The sequence below is a fragment of the Lethenteron reissneri genome, chromosome 24 (genome assembly GCF_015708825.2).
Source record: "Lethenteron reissneri isolate LAM-NWPU_2019-01 chromosome 24, ASM1570882v1, whole genome shotgun sequence".
NCBI classification, from domain to species: domain Eukaryota; kingdom Metazoa; phylum Chordata; class Hyperoartia; order Petromyzontiformes; family Petromyzontidae; genus Lethenteron; species Lethenteron reissneri.
Genome location: NC_083802.1, coordinates 9,983,325 through 10,002,979, shown reverse-complemented (window position 1 = coordinate 10,002,979; position 19,655 = coordinate 9,983,325). Strand labels below are relative to the sequence as shown.

The 19,655-nt window shown below is 46.0% G+C and overlaps 1 protein-coding gene across 10 annotated transcripts in view; it reads right to left on the bottom strand.

Annotated features, from left to right (window-relative positions):
- Window positions 1–18,053, bottom strand: part of LOC133346566 (nuclear factor 1 X-type-like) — a 37,611-nt gene extending 19,558 nt beyond the window's left edge. For 2 of the 10 annotated variants that reach the window (XM_061558216.1, XM_061558209.1), the window contains exons 1-4: window positions 17,968–18,053; window positions 8,674–8,734; window positions 6,463–6,816; window positions 5,300–5,492 (exon numbers count right to left, since the gene is read on the bottom strand). In XM_061558216.1, coding sequence (XP_061414200.1) covers window positions 5,300–5,492; window positions 6,463–6,816; window positions 8,674–8,709 — 583 coding nt within the window. In that variant the 5' untranslated portion in view covers window positions 8,710–8,734; window positions 17,968–18,053. The other 8 variants (XM_061558215.1, XM_061558217.1, XM_061558219.1 and 5 more) reach the window with 8 other exon arrangements.
- Between the last annotated feature and the right edge of the window lie 1,602 nt (window positions 18,054–19,655).

Sequence of the window (19,655 nt, the reverse complement as noted above, 5' to 3'; positions counted from 1 at the left end):
CCCCTTGTTTCCCCCTGCTTCCCATCATCTTTCACCATCTCCCGTTGCTTCCCGTAACCTCCCTTCTCCTTCCATTGCCTCCAATAACCTACTTCTTATGACCTCCCCTACAAAATACAGGGAGTCCTCTCTCTCAACGTCGTAGTTGCATTTTGAAAAGTGCGACTTTAAGTGGAATTACGTTAAGTGAACCTGTTTTCCCCCACAAGAAAAAAAGGTTATGTTCCAGTTTACGTTTTATTACCAGACTAAAACACAGTTAAAAATAAAAATACAGCAACATAATATAAAATACAATAAAAAATATATGAATACGAATAAAGAATTGCAAGTTTTGTAAGATAATACTCACCAATAATGGATGTCAAGTGGGCATATGGCCATTTTGACTCATGGTTCAGAAGGATTATATCACAAAAGCACGATATGTTATCCAAATCTCGGTTCACACACAGCGGAACAGACTGAGACGATGTAAGGGATGCTGGGACCGCGCCACGTTGTGCTATGCACGACTATGCTCTCTGTCCCATAAAGTAGTTCCCTTCGCTAGCAGCGACAATGTATTGCTGACGGTATAACGAAAGAACGTGGACCAAATCGATGTTAAGAAAGGACTCCCTGTAATCACCTATCTTCACTTCCCTGTGTCTCTCAAACCATTTCCTAACACATCTCACCATTCCCATGACTCTCTCTCCACTTTGCATCACCTCTCCGCATCGCTCCTCACCTCCATCCATCTACCACCACACATCCAGTGCTCCACATAAGCTCCATACTGAGGGTTAAATGCCGCGTAAAAATATGAACTGTGTATCAGATTTCAATTTCATCGGTAATACACACAACAGTTGTGTTATGTATTATATAATTTTGCAGCGTCCTTGTCTATAAAGAACGCACTGTTCAACAGAATTGGTTCAAGCAAGCCTGACTCCACTGATGAGGCATTGAAGGACAAAACAGGTTCAACGATTCTCGTGCTGCTGAAATTATTCAAAAGGCGTGCCGGCTTATGAGATATGTAAAAAGCACTTTTTATACATGCAGGGACAGGTATGCAATGGAGGCATATTGTCTGTATATTTATTTTGTTACTTAATATTCTGCACGACGGCGCTAATGATTATTTTGCGTTGTGTATATCCAATAGCAGCTTTGCTACACAGCATTATTTTGCGTCACTGAAAATAGCCGAGCATTAAAATGATCCTCGGGGCCCATGAAGGAGTGTTTGGTGCCTGTATACCGCAAGTCTGCAGTATGAAGTTTGTATTTATTTTGGATTAAAAAGAATACGTTTTTGAAATAGTAATAAAAACATTCCCAGTGAGAAATGTTCTCGGGTTTGTAAGACCAAATTTTTTGTACAGTAAGTCAAAGTAATATTGCAGTTCAATTGTAAGGCTCCAGTTAATGAATACCCCGTAATTGAGCATTTAATAAATCTACAGTATGTATTCAAATTACCTGTGAATTCAAGGTAACATTCTATCCCCTGTGAAAATTGGCAGACAACTCAAAAGAGCCAAAACTTTATCAGCAATGCTGTCTGCCCGCATCCCTTCCCCTCTCTTCACCTCCCCGTGTTTCTCTTCATGTTCTATCACCTCCCCATGTCTTTACTCAACTCTCATCGCCACCCCATGTCTATCTGCACGTCCCATCACCGATCCGTGACTTTTTTCATCACCTCCCCATGTCTCTAATCATCCCCCATTATCTCCTTCCAAGCTCTAATCGTCTATCCTCACCTCTCAATCACCTCCATATCTCTCTCACCTACCATGACCTGCCCATGCAATTCTTAACATCCCCATGTCTCTCATCACTCCCCATCACCTCCCCATCTCTAATCCCACGTTTTCAGTCTTTCTGATTTGCGGGTGTTTACGTCACTGTCAGACTAAAATATAGAACTTACTTTTACTTTTCGATTTAAAGCTTTCGTGACTGCAGGGATTCATCTTCTTGGTTCTTTCAGTAAAGTCACGAAGAAGGGAAGTAATAAAATAATAAAAATAAAACATAATAAAATAATTCTCACGACGTTTCTGCCACAACGCAAGCAGCCGTCCTCAGGTGAAGACCAGGTCTGTCGGGGAGACAGCGTCTGAATTCAGACGCTTATTTTATTACTTTTACTTGTACGTCACTGGTTAATGGCACCTCTTGCTGTCATTATATTTGCACAGATTTTTTGTTTCATGTGTTTTTCATTTTGGACCATCGAATACATCCTACAACAATCCTTAAGGCCCCATACTCGTTATCTGCGAAGTGAATATTTTTGTCTTTTGTTTTCATTGTTGTTATGCTCTTGCACCACGGATGTCCCTTGTGAAACAGCCGGGCAATTGCCTAAACAGGAACATTCTTTTAAAAAATAAAATAACAAAAATGAATCACCTCCCCATGTATCTCACCACCTCCCATGTCTCTCACCACCTCTCATCACCCCCCATGTCACTCACCACCTCCCATCCCCTCCCATGTCTCTCCCCACCTCCCATCCCCTCCCCATGTCTCTCACCACCTCCCATCCCCTCCCCATGTCTCTCCCCACCTCCCATCCCCTCCCCATGTCTCTCCCTACCTCCCATCCCCTCCCCATGTCTCTCACCACCTCCCATCCCCTCCCCATGTCTCTCCCCACCTCCCATCCCATCCCCATGTCTCTCCCCACCTCCCATCCCCTCCCCATGTCTCTCCCCACCTCCCATCCCCTCCCCATGTCTCTCACCACCTCCCATCACCCCACATGTCTCTCACCACCTCCCATCACCCCCCATGTCTCTCACCACCTCCCATCCCCCTCCCCATGTCTCTCCCCACCTCCCATCCCCTCCCCATGTCTCTCACCACCTCCCATCACTCCCCATGTCTCTCACCACCTCCCATCACCTCCCATGTCTCTCACCACCTCCCATCCCCTCCCCATGTCTCTCCCCACCTCCCATCCCCTCCCCATGTCTCTCACCACCTCCCATCCCCTCCCCATGTCTCTCCCCACCTCCCATCCCCTCCCCATGTCTCTCCCCACCTCCCATCCCCTCCCCATGTCTCTCACCACCTCCCATCCCCTCCCCATGTCTCTCCCCACCTCCCATCCCCTCCCCATGTCTCTCACCACCTCCCATCCCCTCCCCATGTCTCTCCCCACCTCCCATCCCCTCCCCATGTCTCTCCCCACCTCCCATCCCCTCCCCATGTCTCTCACCACCTCCCATCCCCTCCCCATGTCTCTCCCCACCTCCCATCCCCTCCCCATGTCTCTCACCACCTCCCATCCCCTCCCCATGTCTCTCCCCACCTCCCATCCCCTCCCCATGTCTCTCCCCACCTCCCATCCCCTCCCCATGTCTCTCACCACCTCCCATCACCCCACATGTCTCTCACCACCTCCCATCACCCCCCATGTCTCTCACCACCTCCCATCCCCTCCCCATGTCTCTCCCCACCTCCCATCCCCTCCCCATGTCTCTCACCACCTCCCATCACTCCCCATGTCTCTCACCACCTCCCATCACCTCCCCATGTCTCTCACCACCTCCCATCCCCTCCCCATGTCTCTCCCCACCTCCCATCCCCTCCCCATGTCTCTCCCCACTTCCCATCCCCTCCCCATGTCTCTCACCACCTCCCATCACCCCACATGTCTCTCACCACCTCCCATCACCCCCCATGTCTCTCACCACCTCCCATCCCCTCCCCATGTCTCTCCCCACCTCCCATCCCCTCCCCATGTCTCTCACCACCTCCCATCACTCCCCATGTCTCTCACCACCTCCCATCACCTCCCCATGTCTCTCACCACCTCCCATCCCCTCCCCATGTCTCTCCCCACCTCCCATCCCCTCCCCATGTCTCTCACCACCTCCCATCCCCTCCCCATGTCTCTCCCCACCTCCCATCACCTCCCCATGTCTCTCCCCACCTCCCATCACCTCCCCATGTCTCTCACCACCTCCCATCCCCTCCCCATGTCTCTCACCACCTCCCATCCCCTCCCCATGTCTCTCACCACCTCCCATCACCCCCCATGTCTCTCACCACCTCCCATCACCTCCCCATGTCTCTCACCACCTCCCATCCCCTCCCCATGTCTCTCACCACCTCCCATCACCCCCCATGTCTCTCACCACCTCCCATCACCTCCCCCTGTCTCTCACCACCTCCCATCCCCTCCCCATGTCTCTCACCACCTCCCATCACCTCCCCATGTCTCTCCCCACCTCCCATCACCTCCCCATGTCTCTCACCACCTCCCATCAACCCCCATGTCTCTCACCACCTCCCATCACCTCCCCATGTCTCTCACTACCTCTCATCACCCCCCATGTCTCTCAACACCTCTCATCACCCCCCATGTCTCTCACCACCTCTCATCACCCCCCATGTCTCTCACCACCTCCAATCCCCTCCCCATGTCTCTCACCACCTCCCATCCCCTCCCCATGTCTCTCACCACCTCCCATCACCTCCCCATATCTCTCACCACCTCCCATCACCTCCCCATGTCTCTCACCACCTCCCATCACCTCCCCATGTCTCTCACCACCTCCCATCACCTCCCCATGTCTCTCTTCATTTCCCATCCCCTCCCCATGTCTCTCACCACCTCCCATCCCCTCCCCATGTCTCTCACCACCTCCCATCCCCTCTCCATGTCTCTCACCACCTCCCATCACCCCCCATGTCTCTCACCACCTCCCATCACCCCCCATGTCTCCCACCACCTCCCATCCCCTCCCCATGTCTCTCACCACCTTCCATCCCCTCCCCATGTCTCCCACCACCTCCCATCCCCTCCCCATGTCTCTCACCACCTCCCATCACTCCCCCATGTCTCTCACCACCTCCCATCCCCTCCCCATGTCTCCCACCACCTTCCATCCCCTCCCCATATCTCTCACCACCTCCCATCACCCCCCCATGTCTCTCACCACCTCCCATCACCTCCCCATGTCTCTCACCACCTCCCATCACCCCCCCATGTCTCTCACCACCTCCCATCACCCCCCCATGTCTATTCTCACTTTTCATCACCTCCCCATGTCTTGTGACCTCCCCATGTCTCTCACCACCTCCCATCACTCCCCCATGTCTCTCACCACCTCCCATCCCCTCCCCATGTCTCCCACCACCTTCCATCCCCTCCCCATGTCTCTCACCACCTCCCATCACCCCCCCATGTCTCTCACCACCTCCCATCACCCCCCATTTCTCTCACCACCTCCCATCACCTCCCCATGTCTCTCACCACCTCCCATCAACTCCCCATATCTCCCCTCACCTGCACGTGAGGCTGGGGTGGCATGGTAGGCGATGTAGAGGTGGAGTTCTCGGGCACAGACGCTCACGTGCATGGGCTGAACGCACAGCCCTGGGTGAAGGCATCGAGTCGACTTGGCGAGTCGCTCTCCGTCCGTACTCTCAAGTGGAACGCCCTTGAATATGACGACCGTTACAAGGTCAAGGCGCCACACCTGCACCGTCACCACCATCATTATCAGCAGCAGAATAATCGTCATCAATAACAGCATGAGATCACCATCATCATGATCATCAGCAACAGCAACATCAATACCAACTTCATTGCCTTCATCAACAATATCAGCAGCAGCAAAAGCATCATCATCAGGGGCATTACTATCACCATCATCTGCAAAACCATGGTCTATCCACTGTTGGATGAAGGCCTCCACATGCCTTCGCCATTCTTTACAATCATGAAATTCGACAATCCATCCCACTCCTCCGGATGAACTAACCTCATTGCCACATCTCTTTGGAGGTCGTGCTGTTGGCCATGTTCTCTCATTTGGCTGCCATTCATATTCAACGGCCATCATCTCTTCTTGATGTGCCAAGTCTACTTATATTGATGAAGTCCATGTGATGTCTGACTTTAATTGTTTCCTACGTCATTAAATGGTCACACGTTAAGAGCCCTTCTTCTTTCTTCACCTCCCAGTGCGCCTCTGTTCATCTCCCTCCCTTCCACTCCATTCACATTCGTTCTCCCCATTACTCCCATCGCCTCGCCGCATCTCAACATCTCCTCTCTCCTCCCCTCAAACTCCTTCCACCTCCTTTCTCCTGCCATCACTTCCCATTGCCTCCCCCTCACCTCCTGTCACCTCACTCGATCTTTGCTTTCCTCTCCACACCTCCTATCTCACCTCCCATCTCCACACCCCCCCCTCTCTTCTCCTTCACTCACCTCTCTTCTCCTAAATTCTCCCTTCCCCTCCCATAATCTCCCTTTACGAACTTCACATAACTTTACTTCCCATTGCCTCTCCGTTACTTGACTCATCCCCTCTCTTCTCCACGCCTTCCTTCAACTGCCATCACTTTACCTCTCTGTCCCCACCCTGCTCTCCTCCCAGCACTGCCTTCATCTCTCTTTTACCTTTCACCACCTCATCCCTCTCACCCACCGCCACCCATCACCTTGTCGGCCTGCCGTAGGCAATCGATGCGACGCATCTTGCCCTTTTGGTCGGGGTTGGAGAGCACGCAGCAGGGCTGCTTGCGTCCCGTCACGGACAGAACGAAGTCTTCACGGCACTCGGGACGGATGTCCTTGCGGAGCTTGGCCAGGAGGCGGGAGGCCCACTTCTGTTTCACCTCGGTCTTTTCGGCGAGGAGCTCATCCTTCGCCGCCCGTTCCTCTGCGCTTGACATCCGCCGGTCGTGCTTCTTGAGGTGCTTACGTTTGCGAGCTTGAAGGTGGAACCAGGCGAACGAGAAGGAGCGCACGTGGGGCAGCAGGGCCTCGATAAACGGGTGATATTCATCCTGATGCTGTTAAAAGAGGCGAGGAAAGGAAAGAGGAGGTGAGGGATGGTGACAGGAGATGATGGAGAGGTGACGGGAAGTGAAGATGATAGGTAAGGGGAGATGATGAGAGGTGAAGGGAGGTATTGGGCGGTGAGCAGTGGCGAGACAAATGATGGTAAGCATACAGAGGTGACAGGTGAGGGGAATTGCCGGGAGGTAGAAGACAAGAGGCAATGGGCGATTAGAAGAGGTGAAAGGAGATGTCAGCGAGTGACGGGAGGTGAAAAGAGGTGACGAGAGATAAAGGCCAGTGATGGAAGGTGAAGTGCGAGAGGGATACGGACAGGGTTGGCATTATATAGCATACACATTACACATGTCATACAAATACACAGATACAGAAAAAGACAAAGATTCCCCATATAGCTCGAACAGACTTTTGAGGCAAGCGCCGTTAGCGAGCACCTGTGAAGGCTGGCATGGCACACGAGGGGGGTAGGTGGCCAGCATCCCACCCGACCGCCTTTGTCTCCCCAGTGACAAGGTTTACACATTGCACCAGGTACTAATTTGAGGTCGAGTCGACCTAGGGGATGCCCAGGACCGGTTCAGATAATCGTCACTGGTGTTGGTCGTGAGCGGAAATCGAACTCGGGTCACCAGGTTCGTAGTGCAGCAAGGTAACTGCTACGCTACCGCTCCCAACACACACAGATAATGACAAATGCGCGCACACACACAAAGACAGCAATCACCCTGAAAAGTCTTATAGACTGTTGGGGCAACTGCAGTTAGTGAGATCTTCCACAAAGCTCACACATGCTGATCCACAAACACACACATCCACACCAAAGGCCAAACAACTCTGGCATAGCCTCATAGACTTTTACGGCAAGTGCTGCAAGTGAGCACCTATTAAGGGTGGCACGGCACACGAAGGGTGGTCTGACTAACCCAACATCCGACCGTCTTTACTTCCTGAGTGCTGATGTTCATACACCGCACCAGGTACTTATTTAAGCTACGTCGATCTGCCGAAGGCCCAGAACGGGTTCAGACACCACTCGCCACTGATGTTATTCATAGCCAGGAATTGAACTCAGGTCCCCTGGTTCCTAGTGCAGCCCATGAACCACTGCACCACACAAGTACACATATGCACACACAAACAACAGCAAAAAGCTTCATACATTTTTTTGCTAAAGCTTTCTGGCCAAAAACACAGCTAAGTCCTGCCAACGACGCAAAAAATGAGAGCGTGTTTTTTTTATTTTCTCCAAATGATCGCAGCCAAAAAAATGTATGTACATAAAAAAACTAAAATCCTAACATGGCTTTGGAAAGCCAGTGCACAAGGAAGAAAAGATGGCTCGCACGTATACACAAAAAAGCACATCTCGCTCTCTCACCATGCCGTCTTCTTTTGACGAAGTCCGTTGCAAAATAATTAGGCTACGTAAATGAAAATCGACGATTGGGTTTTACGATCAGGATATTGTATTTACAAGTTTTTTTTATGCCGCAAAACCATTTAGGTGTTTAATGGCGATGGCAGAGATCGTCAGAGAGAAGTTCGGCGCGAGACGAGGAATAATTTTGCTGCCGGCACGAATCTTGGCGTCGATTCAGAGTGATTTTGGCAGCGACCGCAGGTTAGGCAAGGGCAAGGATTGGCTCTGGCGCTAGGCCGTGGTTGCAAGCGGGCTTTGGCGAAATGCGAGATCGAGATTTTTCAAAAAGAAACTTCCGAGATTAAATTTGAACATCCTCAAAATACTCGATGGCTTCAATGCGAGCCGACATGGAATATTATCGCTTACTCGGTGTGAATGTTTTAAATCCGCTTACCGTCTAAGCGAAAACAGACACGCACACACTTACCCCAAACATGGCGGACTTCTCTAAAATCATCGACATTTTTTGGCACTAGGAGTGAGGGACCCTGGGTGGAAAATGCAGAGATGGGGAAAAAATAAATGAAATGTTACAAATTGCTAGCAGTATAAGTTGGTGTATGTTTTTGAAATGCACAGAACATTATAAATAGTCTAACGAGCAACGTTATTTGTGTATTATGTGGATTGTTTTACAATGTGTAATGCAGAGTGTACAAATGTCGAAAAATATTCAGTAGGAGCAATTGACAGGCAGACAGGCATACCAACAAAAGGCTTCAAAGTCAAAGAATTACTAAAAAGACTGATAGGCAGACAGATAAAATGAAAGACATATATATAATAAAAAATGGACAGATAAAAACCCACCCACAAATGTTAAATGAATATGTCCATGTATGAAGACACAGAGGCATACATACAAGACACAAACACACAGATGTAAAAATGTTCGTGCACAGACATGCATGTGTGTGTTTCCACGTGTGCAAGTGCATCATATAAGTATACATGTACATAAAGTATGTTGTACATACGCAACATACTCTAAATACTTACATTATGTGTGCATGCATATGAGTGTGAATGCATATATAAAAGTGTATATAACTACGTATATTTGGCATGTATATCTTCTTTCTTTACAGCTCCTGTTTAATCCACTGCTGGCTGAAAGCTCCGATCATGCCTCCGAGGTCAGGGTGGCCCGTGTCTGTCTAAGTGTATATGCGTACGTGTCTGTACACGTGAGTGCACTTTACCCTGCATGTAAGTATGTGTGTCTATGTATGTGTCTGCACATGTATTTGTTTATACCTGTTTGTGTTTCCGTGTTCATGTGTGCATGGGTGCGTATATACAGTGTGCGCGAGTCTGTGTGCGCGAGAGACTCATTGCATAACTAGACAAGTTGCCCTGCCAAATAATGCCTGGGTCAGTTATGTAACGGCGCAGACGGGGCTTTTATACATATACAGTACACGTGTGTGTGTCTATACACACACACACACACATTTACAGAGATATACGTACGCACATACTATATATCGACACGTACATACACACATATAGTCACACATTGAGTACTAACAAATAACAATAATTAAAATTCCTTTGTCAAACCAATAGACCACTTCTGCATGAAAGCCTCTCTCCCAAGCCGTGTCAATCATTGGGGGCTTCCTGATCATACTTCACCAAGCTGGTCATGCCGGTTGATGAAGAGGGGGTTTGCCTAGGACTGGTTAAGATTTCACTTGTAAATGATGTTTGCCATGGCCGGGAATCATATGGAGGTCACCGAGTTCAAGCGAAGTGTGATAGACAAAAATCCCCCCCATATAGCCTTAACAGACTGTTGGGGCAAGTGCTGTTCGCGAGCACCTATGAAAGCCGGCACGGCACACAAGAGGGTGGGTGGCCAGCACCACGCCCGGCCACCTTTGTCTCCCCAGTGCAGATGTTTACACACAGCACCAGGTATTCATTTTAGGCTGAGTCGACCTAAGGGAGGTCCAGAACCGGTTCTGATCATCGTCACTGGTGTTGGCCATGAGCGAGAATCGACCTCGGGTCGCCGGGTTCGTATCACAGTGTTCTAACAGCTACACTACCGCTCCCTACTCAGTATGATAACCACTGTGTCACAAACACAGTATAATTGTACATGTACACATACTGTATATATACAAATACACACAAATAAATACACAAACACACGTAAATATGTACATACAAACACAAGTATACAGTGTGCCTTATATACATGTCCACACATAGAAACAAGTACACATGCATGTACTAACGATACAAGGGCTGATAATAATTACCACGTTTCTTGCATTGAGCGAAGTTATAGGAACTTGGGAAAAGAGCTGGAGGGGGGGGGTATCCAAAGTCGAGCAGGGTGAGGAATGGAGGAGGAAGAGAAAAACATTGTGTTCCTCCAAACAGGGTAGCTCAACAGAGTACGGGTGAGAGGAAACAGTCAATCTGCTTGATATGGCCCTTGACATTGTCGGGAGGTATCAAGGGGGTGACAACAATAATTGTCGTGGTCGGTAGTAACGATAAATGAGCGACAGGCAAGTGACCGATCAACTGAACTCCTTCATGGTGGATTCTATGAAGCAGTCAAGTAGGAACTCCAAGCTCCTGCCCAGATGTTACATCCACACTCTCAACCTTGGCCAAAACTGTGCCTTGCACAGCAGTGGCGACTAATCAGAGAGCTTGAGAAGGATCTGGCCCATAAATACCTCCCCGGATCCAGATTAGCAACGTGGCCGATCCACGACAGGTCAGTGGAAACGGTCGTGCAACGGATTCATTACAGATAAGACCAACACAGTCAAGCTTGATCAGATGGGCTGAGGGACTGACAACCGTACATGATAAAATCATGGACTACGCTTTTATTGTGGAAGTGACGAGTCCCCCTCACCCCACCCAGGGGCTCATTTCAAGTTGCTTATTGACTGATAGCGAAACATCAGCACATTGGGCAGCTCACAGTCTTTACTTTGTGTGGTTTAAATGAAGGGTAAAGTCATCCATCAATGACTTGAAGATAACAAGTCATTTATGGAGATAAAAATGTAGGAGATTAAACGGATCTTTATGAAATTACAGAGGTGACGGTTTCAGACTGATTACCTTCAACAACTGCACATATGAACAGGCAAGTAAGAAAGCTAGAGATCCCTGCTTGCATAGAATGGGGCTTGGTAATACATATGATAACAGACACAATATAGTTGTTTAGAAATGTCGAGAGCAATCCTCATGGACTCTCCAAAACTCTCGAAGCTAGAGCTCTACATGTAAGTAGAGCTCTAGCTTCTGGCAAATAAGGATCCAATGGTGTAAATGCTTACCCCGAGCTCTCATACTCTGATGGTGCATTGTCCTTGAGTTGTGCGCCTTTTGGCGTCATCTGGTCCAACCCATATGAGACTAGGCTCGAAGGAAAGCTGTCTCGGGTGTGGACCAATCAACTTCAAGGACAGTGCACATTATCAGAGTTATGTTCTTTTGTTTGTATTATGACTGCAGGTATTGCGGTCTATGCAAACATGACTCCTTGCAAAAAGGTGTCAGTTTTGTTGCCAGATAGAAGGGTAAAGAACCAATTATCATATTTTTACTGGCAAATGAGGTCCCCATAGTGTAGATGCTTGCCCCGAGCTCTCATACTCTGATGGTGCATTGTCCTTGAGTTGTGCGCCTTTTGGCGTCATCTGGTCCAACCCATATGAGACTAGGCTCGAAAGAAAGCTGTCTCGGGTGTGGACCAATCAACTTCAAGGACAGTGCACATTATCAGAGTTATGTTCTTTTGTTTGTATTATGACTGCAGGTATTGCGGTCTATGCAAACATGACTCCTTGCAAAAAGGTGTCAGTTTTGTTGCCAGATAGAAGGGTAAAGAACCAATTATCAAAGATGTCTATATACAGGGGGTAGCGGTAGTGAAGTGGTTAGCACACTGCGCTATGAACATGGTAGCTTGAGTTTTATTCCTAGCAATTGATACATTTTAGGGGGCCAGTGATATGTTGAACCAGTCTTGGTAACCCCTTCACCAACCTGAACTGACTAGTGTGGTGAAGTACAGTCAAGTAACGAACAGCCATGGGGAGGCTTTCTCCAGCAGTGGATTTCCAAAGGACTGTCATTTATAATTAACTTCGCACATACATTTAAATAGGACACAGCTTTCATCACTGCCAGAACACCCCACAAAAAATGGTATGTCCCAGCCACGTTTACAGGTCCCTTGCACGGTTACGCCCAGCAAACTTCTACGCTTTATCCAGCAGCAAATCACACAAGTGAGGGTGGGCGGACCCCAGCCAACTGCCCGTGGAATAAAGACATCAATGGAAAATCCACGTTTGATTGGCCATGGCTAGCACAACCGAGATGCAGCTGCTCTCTATTTGGGGGGGCACCACTCAAGGTGTAGCATGGCCACCTCCACAGCAGTTGTGAGTTGGGGGGGGGGAGGTCACAATCGACAATATGTCCTGCAGAAGGGGTCGAGGCAAGGTGGGAGAAAAACGGAGGACAGGGTGAATGGCAGCCAAGTGGATAGCTTGGAGGGCGACTATGTCCATAGGACACACAATTCGCTGCCCATGGTGCCAGCACCAACCTCCAGTGTTCTACCATCACTCGCTAGTTCAAAGTGCTGTAGATCAGAGCTCCCGGAAATTTACACATATGTACAAGTGCCGAGACACATGTGTGGAGATGCCCACTTTGGCAGCCGTACCGGTAACTCCAATGGCCAGTGATTCCCAGACACAGAGTCTGTATGTTCACTTATGGCGTTGACGAGCAGCAATCATTTGCTCAAATATCAGAAATGGCCATAAATGGCTCTTCTGGCAGAATCGTGTCTATAGATAGAAAACTGATCTGTTTTTGATAAACTGATATTATGAATATAAAATAAGACAAGAACATTTTGTTTTTACCTTTGTATGCCTTAAAATGTCTGCACCTGAAATATTTGGAAGGTGCCAAATCTGTATATGGACATGATCCTAGAATGACAACAGCCACTATTCTTCACTGCACAGCAGTGATATCACCATTGTACTCGTGCAAAGCTAGGCACACTACAAGGCCATGTGAGGTGGCAAAAGTCTGCAGGGAAGGTCGAGGGACAAGCCCAAACGTTATGGTTTAACTGGCTAGAGTGACTAACCGATGTACCACTAGCAATCTCCACTAGACTTAGTCTTTTAGCCACCCACACTCTAGGTTTTGATAACTCCATGACGACAATGGACTCCTCTACTCCTACATCTCCATATCCCATTCCAATAGATCAGCACAGAGTGAAGATGCTCACATAAAATGGACAGAGCACCATTCACACTCGGGTGGCCCCCAACCTCTCCTAACCTTTAGTGAGCACACGAGAGGATTGCTTATGTCAGGTGGGTATCTTTACCAACCACATTGACCAAGGTGGTGAAATACCCTAGCCTGAACCACGGTCCTCAGGTCACCTGTATGTTGAACTTAGTTCGCACCGTATATATATCCAACCATGCTAATCGGAGCCAACCGTGTTAATCAGAGGTGCAACTCTCATTTCATAAAACATAACGGCAGCAGGGTAGGTGTAGGTTTAATCGATGTTAGGAACCACTGGGAAAGAACAGGACGCCTTCTTGATTTGACCATTTCTACAAGCAATGCACGGACCCTATCAGAAGAATAAAACCTTGTTGAAAGAGACAATTGAAATTTAAAATGGGGACAAAGATGGCAATAGTAAGTTGAGAAGGAAAGAGACTCATCTTATTGGTTCTTTCGGTAAAATCACGTAGAAGGGAAATAATAAAATAATAAAAATTAAACATAAAATACAATTCTCACGACGTTTCGGCCACAACGCAAGCAGCCGTCCTCAGGTGAAGAACAGGTCTGTCGGAAAGACAGACAGCGTCTTTCCGACAGACCTGTTCTTCACCTTTCTACGTGACTTTACCGAAAGAACCAAGAAGATTAATCCCTGCAGTCACGAAAGCTTTAAAATCGAAAAGAAAAAAGACCTCCGTCGTTCTGGAAAGTGGAAACATTATCTATCATTCAGGGAGAGTTGATAGTAATTATGGAGGAGTGGCATGCTTAGTCCAAAAGTAGAGATTCAGGTTTCAAGTGTATATCGGATAGATTTACCCAACTAACATTAAGGCTCTTTAAAAACTCCCAAGTTAAAGATACTTCAAGTATATGCTGCAATGAGTCGTGAAGTTAAGTATGCCAAATGTATGAAGACATGTACTAACTTCTAAATGCATTAGACTGCAATAGGTGACTGACACATACACTGGTAAAAAGGTAGAGATTTGAGGATCATCAGCAGGTTTGGAATTGGAGTGATGAGTGTCTATTAGAGTTTGCAGCCAGTAAAGACATTAACATATTTATCACCTTTACAAAAAGGGATGTAAGAATTGGATGTGGAAAAGCCTCATTGATAAACTAAGGAACGACATTGACTTGACTCCAATGGATAACCCCCAGTATGTCAGGGATATATTTCTTCTCATAAGATTCAACACAGGAAGCAATCACACACATGTGCAATGCAAGTTGCACTTTAACATAGCCAAAGTCGGGTCTGAACAAGTTCCAGGCAAAAATTATTATTCCACATCTAAAATCTAGGCCAGAAGGCTTATAGACTAGCTCTATCATATGTACTAGCCTTTTGCCCATCCAAGGCACGGGTGTATTGCAGTAAATCTGAAACTTGCAAGCGAAAAGCAGACCGCGACGTGATATTCATTGCATCAATGCGTGTGCAATTTGTAAGGGTGCGGTGACACAGACCTATTTCATTTTAAGGTTATAATCCCTTGTTCATCACGACGTCCTTTTTACTTTGATGTCTCAATAGCGTTACAGAGATCGCGTGACGTGGGGGTTCTGCCTTTGTAGAGAGGGTTGTAAGTTGACGCCAAGGAGGGGGGAGGAGGCGCCTCGCCCCCCCATGTGGAGTGACGTCAGCCGCTAATTATTATGAATGGGGGGGGGGTGTCCATTTGGAGGACGTCACCTGCTCATGATTATTAATGAGGGGACCTGTTCGATGTGGAGTGACGTCACCTGCTCATGATTATTAATGAGGGGGGCTGGTCGACGTGGAGTGACGTCACGAGTGTTGCACACAGACATTCTTGGCTCAGTATAGTATGTAATGCTTTGAGGGCCAAACTGATCAAATGGATGTTAACACTTTACATAATGCAATACTGTAAATAGCACAGTAATGTGGTTGGTGCATTGTAAGTGGGAGATAAGTTAAAAAGCAGGGAAGATAATACATCCACGCACAAACATATTGAGAACAGGGAGAGACGTAAACCCTCGACAAATTATGAAATGCACAGAAGTCTGTGAAATAATTAAGAATGAGAAATAAATAATCGGAGAACACAACACATATGTGATCAAAGACATTGTAGCAAGCAAAGGTAGCAGGAAAACAGTGAAATGGTTGACAATAAGCATTGAACGGCAGCCCTGAAAGATAGACGGAATCATACCACGTGACACAATCTTGAAATTAATTATCTAAAAATCATGATTCTTACTAGGGCTGAACCATTTGGGGAAAATATCTAATTGTGATTTTTCTGACAGATATTGCGATTGCAATTTGATTTGCGATTAAGTAAAGCTTCAGTTCAATATTCACTGTGTAATAGATTTAAAACATGTGATGGAGCATTACCACATGGTACCATCAAAATATGAACTGCTCGAGATATTGTAATGGAAGTATGAGAACTTAAAAGATATGAACTGCTTCCAACATGTATTTATTAAAAAAAAATTTTAATAGAACAATTAAACATAGAATTGTTAAGTTAAATAAATAATTAAACAATTCTAATAAGAAAGTAATAGGACTTTTCAAATCGCAAAAAATCGCCGACTTTGCGATTTGCTAATCACATTGTTTCATATTGCGATTTCACTTTGAAATCGATTAATCGTTCAGCCCTAATTCTTACATTGAGTATATACCATCATACACAATGCAGAATCTTCACATGGATGTAAACATTTTATACACGTCATTAATATTAGGATATAGCCCAGAAATTAGACCAGCTCCTCAGGTGAAGAGGAGAAAGATCCAAATGTCACACTTGAAGAAGTCAACTATTGCCCCCTTTTCACAATTCCAGAATTTCGGCGGCCTACGGCGGGGAGGGCTTCTCGCCTCCAATGTCCTCTACTTCCCCTACTGATTATTGTATGTCAGTAGTATCAAAGTCTAGAGTCAGTAGATACTACTGACTACTACTGACTACTACTATAGAGTCAGTAGATACTACTGACTACTACTATAGAGTCAGTAGATACTATTGAACATCCTCTACACTACTATAGAGTCAGTATAAACTATTGCTTATTGTATGTAGGGTGTGTAGGCATGTATAGAATCAGTAGATAGTCGATACTACTATGTTGGGTATGAAATAAATTGATTTTGATGGAGGGGGATCGACAATTTTTGGAAACCTGTTGGATCAACTTTTTACCCCTACATCTGGGGGGTCCACTTTCTATAACTTTTTGATTCAGTCCTTGTGAAAGGTTCTTATATAAATTTATAGTTCACGGACAAACAAAACGCCGGACGCTTATAATAGACGCAAAAAGGCAAGCTCCTGGACCTGATATTTTAAGGGTTATATAAAGCAGCGGGACCGGTTGTTATAACAACATTTGACCTGTATAAAGTACCACATTTAATAGAGTACCTCAACAGAGTAATACTTCAATGGGACCTCCTCCTCAAAAAGTGTGATAATACATGACTTTGAGATAAACCAGCTCATTGTCCTCTCATTGCACTTATATAACATTGTTAGCAGAAGCCATGATAGACGTCTATCGTGTTAATAACGCCACCCAATCGCACGGTCCGAGAAGGCTTTTATGAAAAGGTTTCTCTACAGTTTACCACACAATGCAGTGGGCATCAGATTTCTGTAAAGGACGAATGAATATCCAATTTTGTATTCACATCTAAATGAACCCTCACAAAAGACGACGATGAAAAGACACTCGATTCGGGGTGGAAACTTCATGCGAGACACCAAAAACGCTCACAAACCAACGCAGATATGAAAATATAGAAATATACAGTATGGCATTTAAACATAATAGCATTGTTTCACTAAATCTGAACTCAACTGAGATTGCATGAAGTGCAGCCTTTAACTATGAATATATCTATTGTTAAACTCTGGCTTGCAACTATAAAATTCCATCCTACGCCTATTAAATTCGATCTATTCGAAAGCTTAACAGTATATATAGACTGTACCACGCACTGTACAGTCTATAATGCCATGCATGGGACACACGTGTACAGAAGGTATAAAACTCGTCGTCACAAACACAACATGTGCTCACTTACCTCTGAAATATTTACACAAATATTAAATCACCGCCACCACCACCACCACCACTAAGAGTTTACTTGCAAATGAGAAATTCAGCCTAACACTGTATATAATAGCGCACACACACACACATGCAGAGAGACTGTCAGCAGACAAATTCCATCAATAAAGATAACATTATTGGCGTGTTATTTGTCGTTTAAGGCCGCGGCTTCGCTCTCGATGATGTCAAATCGACGGCTGTTAAAAACCAAACATTTAAAATCACGAACGCCAGGACGCCGCTTACCGTACGCGCTGTTTGCGAAAGCCTATTTAGTGAAGTTAAAACTCACCGCAATTTTACGCTGCCCCGTGACGTCACCTCATGAATATTAACGACCGCCCCGTGACGTCACCTCATGAATATTAACGACCGCCCCGCTGACGTCAGCCTCATGAATATTATTGGCGGGTGGGGGGGTGGGTGGAGTCGCCGCCGCCGGTGACGTCACCGATATTAATTATTCATGAGCCGTGCGTGGTTACGTCACGCATAGTAATGAGCGCGAGGTGACGTTGACCCCGCCCCCCCCCGTTGTTATATAACGGTGAGGAATGTGACGATTCCACAACGGCGATTTAGAAATTCCTTAGCGAATCGATTCGCTGACTAAATTTTTTAAAAATTTTTTTAAAGGATTTCTCCACAACTCTGGCCTGATAATTCTAAGTTGGCTTTATGATTTGTTTTATGATTTAAACTTTATGATTTAAACGTTTGTTGGTTTACTTTCCCAAACAACACCGGTGACGCAGCCTTACCGATTGGCCGTGTCCGGCGGCTTTAACAACACGTTGATATTTAAGCGATCGAACCCACGAAAATCCTCTGTTATGGATAACATTGGTCGCGAAAGCCTGCGTGTTAAGCCGATTCGAATCACTCTTACTTCACCGCGCCAATCGTTTGAACGCCAAACACAGCACCGTAAGAGAATCGAATATCGATTCCCATAAACGCTGGAATCGTTTAATCCGATTAATAAAATTCGACTTCCAACATTGGATGAATTCACCGATGGCATTGAATAACGAACAGGGCCCAATGCAGTGGGCATCTAAGTTCTACTTAATAAAATATAATTGTGATAACTAATTTTCATGTTTAACTATTTGATTATTTAAATTTACTAAGGTCACCTTTTATTTATTCCATGAAGAATCATTTAGTTCTGTTTTAGTGATTTTAACACGTTGTCTGCGTCGACCCGTGGTTGTAAAGCGACGTAGGAAAATAGATTTTAGACATTTTCTTATAACTGTGGCTCCGTCTCGTTTAACGTCTGGGCCTTCTTGTTCGCTTTACGTTAAACGTCGCATATTGCACACCTCTTCTTGGTTCTTTCGGTAAAATCACATAGAAGGGCAATAATAAAATAATAAAAATAAAACATAATAAAATTCCCTTCTACGTGACTTTACCGAAAGAACCAAGAAGATGAATCCCTGCAGTCACGAAAGCTTTAAATCGATATTGCATACCTGTCAACCCCTTAGGGACCGTCCATAAATGACGTCACGCACCTGGGGGGGGGGGGGTGAGAAATGTGACGTCACATAAAAATGCGCAACTTTAAATATAAACAACACGTTCTAAAGTTCTGCTTAATAAAATATAATTGTGATAACTAATTTTGATTAATTTTTTACTATTTGATTATTTAAATTTACTAAGGTCACCTTTTATATATTCCATGAAGGAGCATTTTGCTTCTCCATCGGGGAATGGAGAAGCATAAATTTAGTTTTTAACATGTAGGACTTTTGTGACCAATATTCATGTTTTTAAAGGTTATTTAGAGTTAGATTGGGTCAAGAATAAATGTTGTCGTTAACCCACCGCCACGGCAGATTGGTTAAGGTTCGTCAATTCTGGTAAATTTTAAATGTCTTTGGGTTTTCTCTCCCAACACACTCCGGTGTGCTTTACTAGTAACTAATTGTCACGTGTTTAGGTGACACAACTTACTAATTGGCTGTG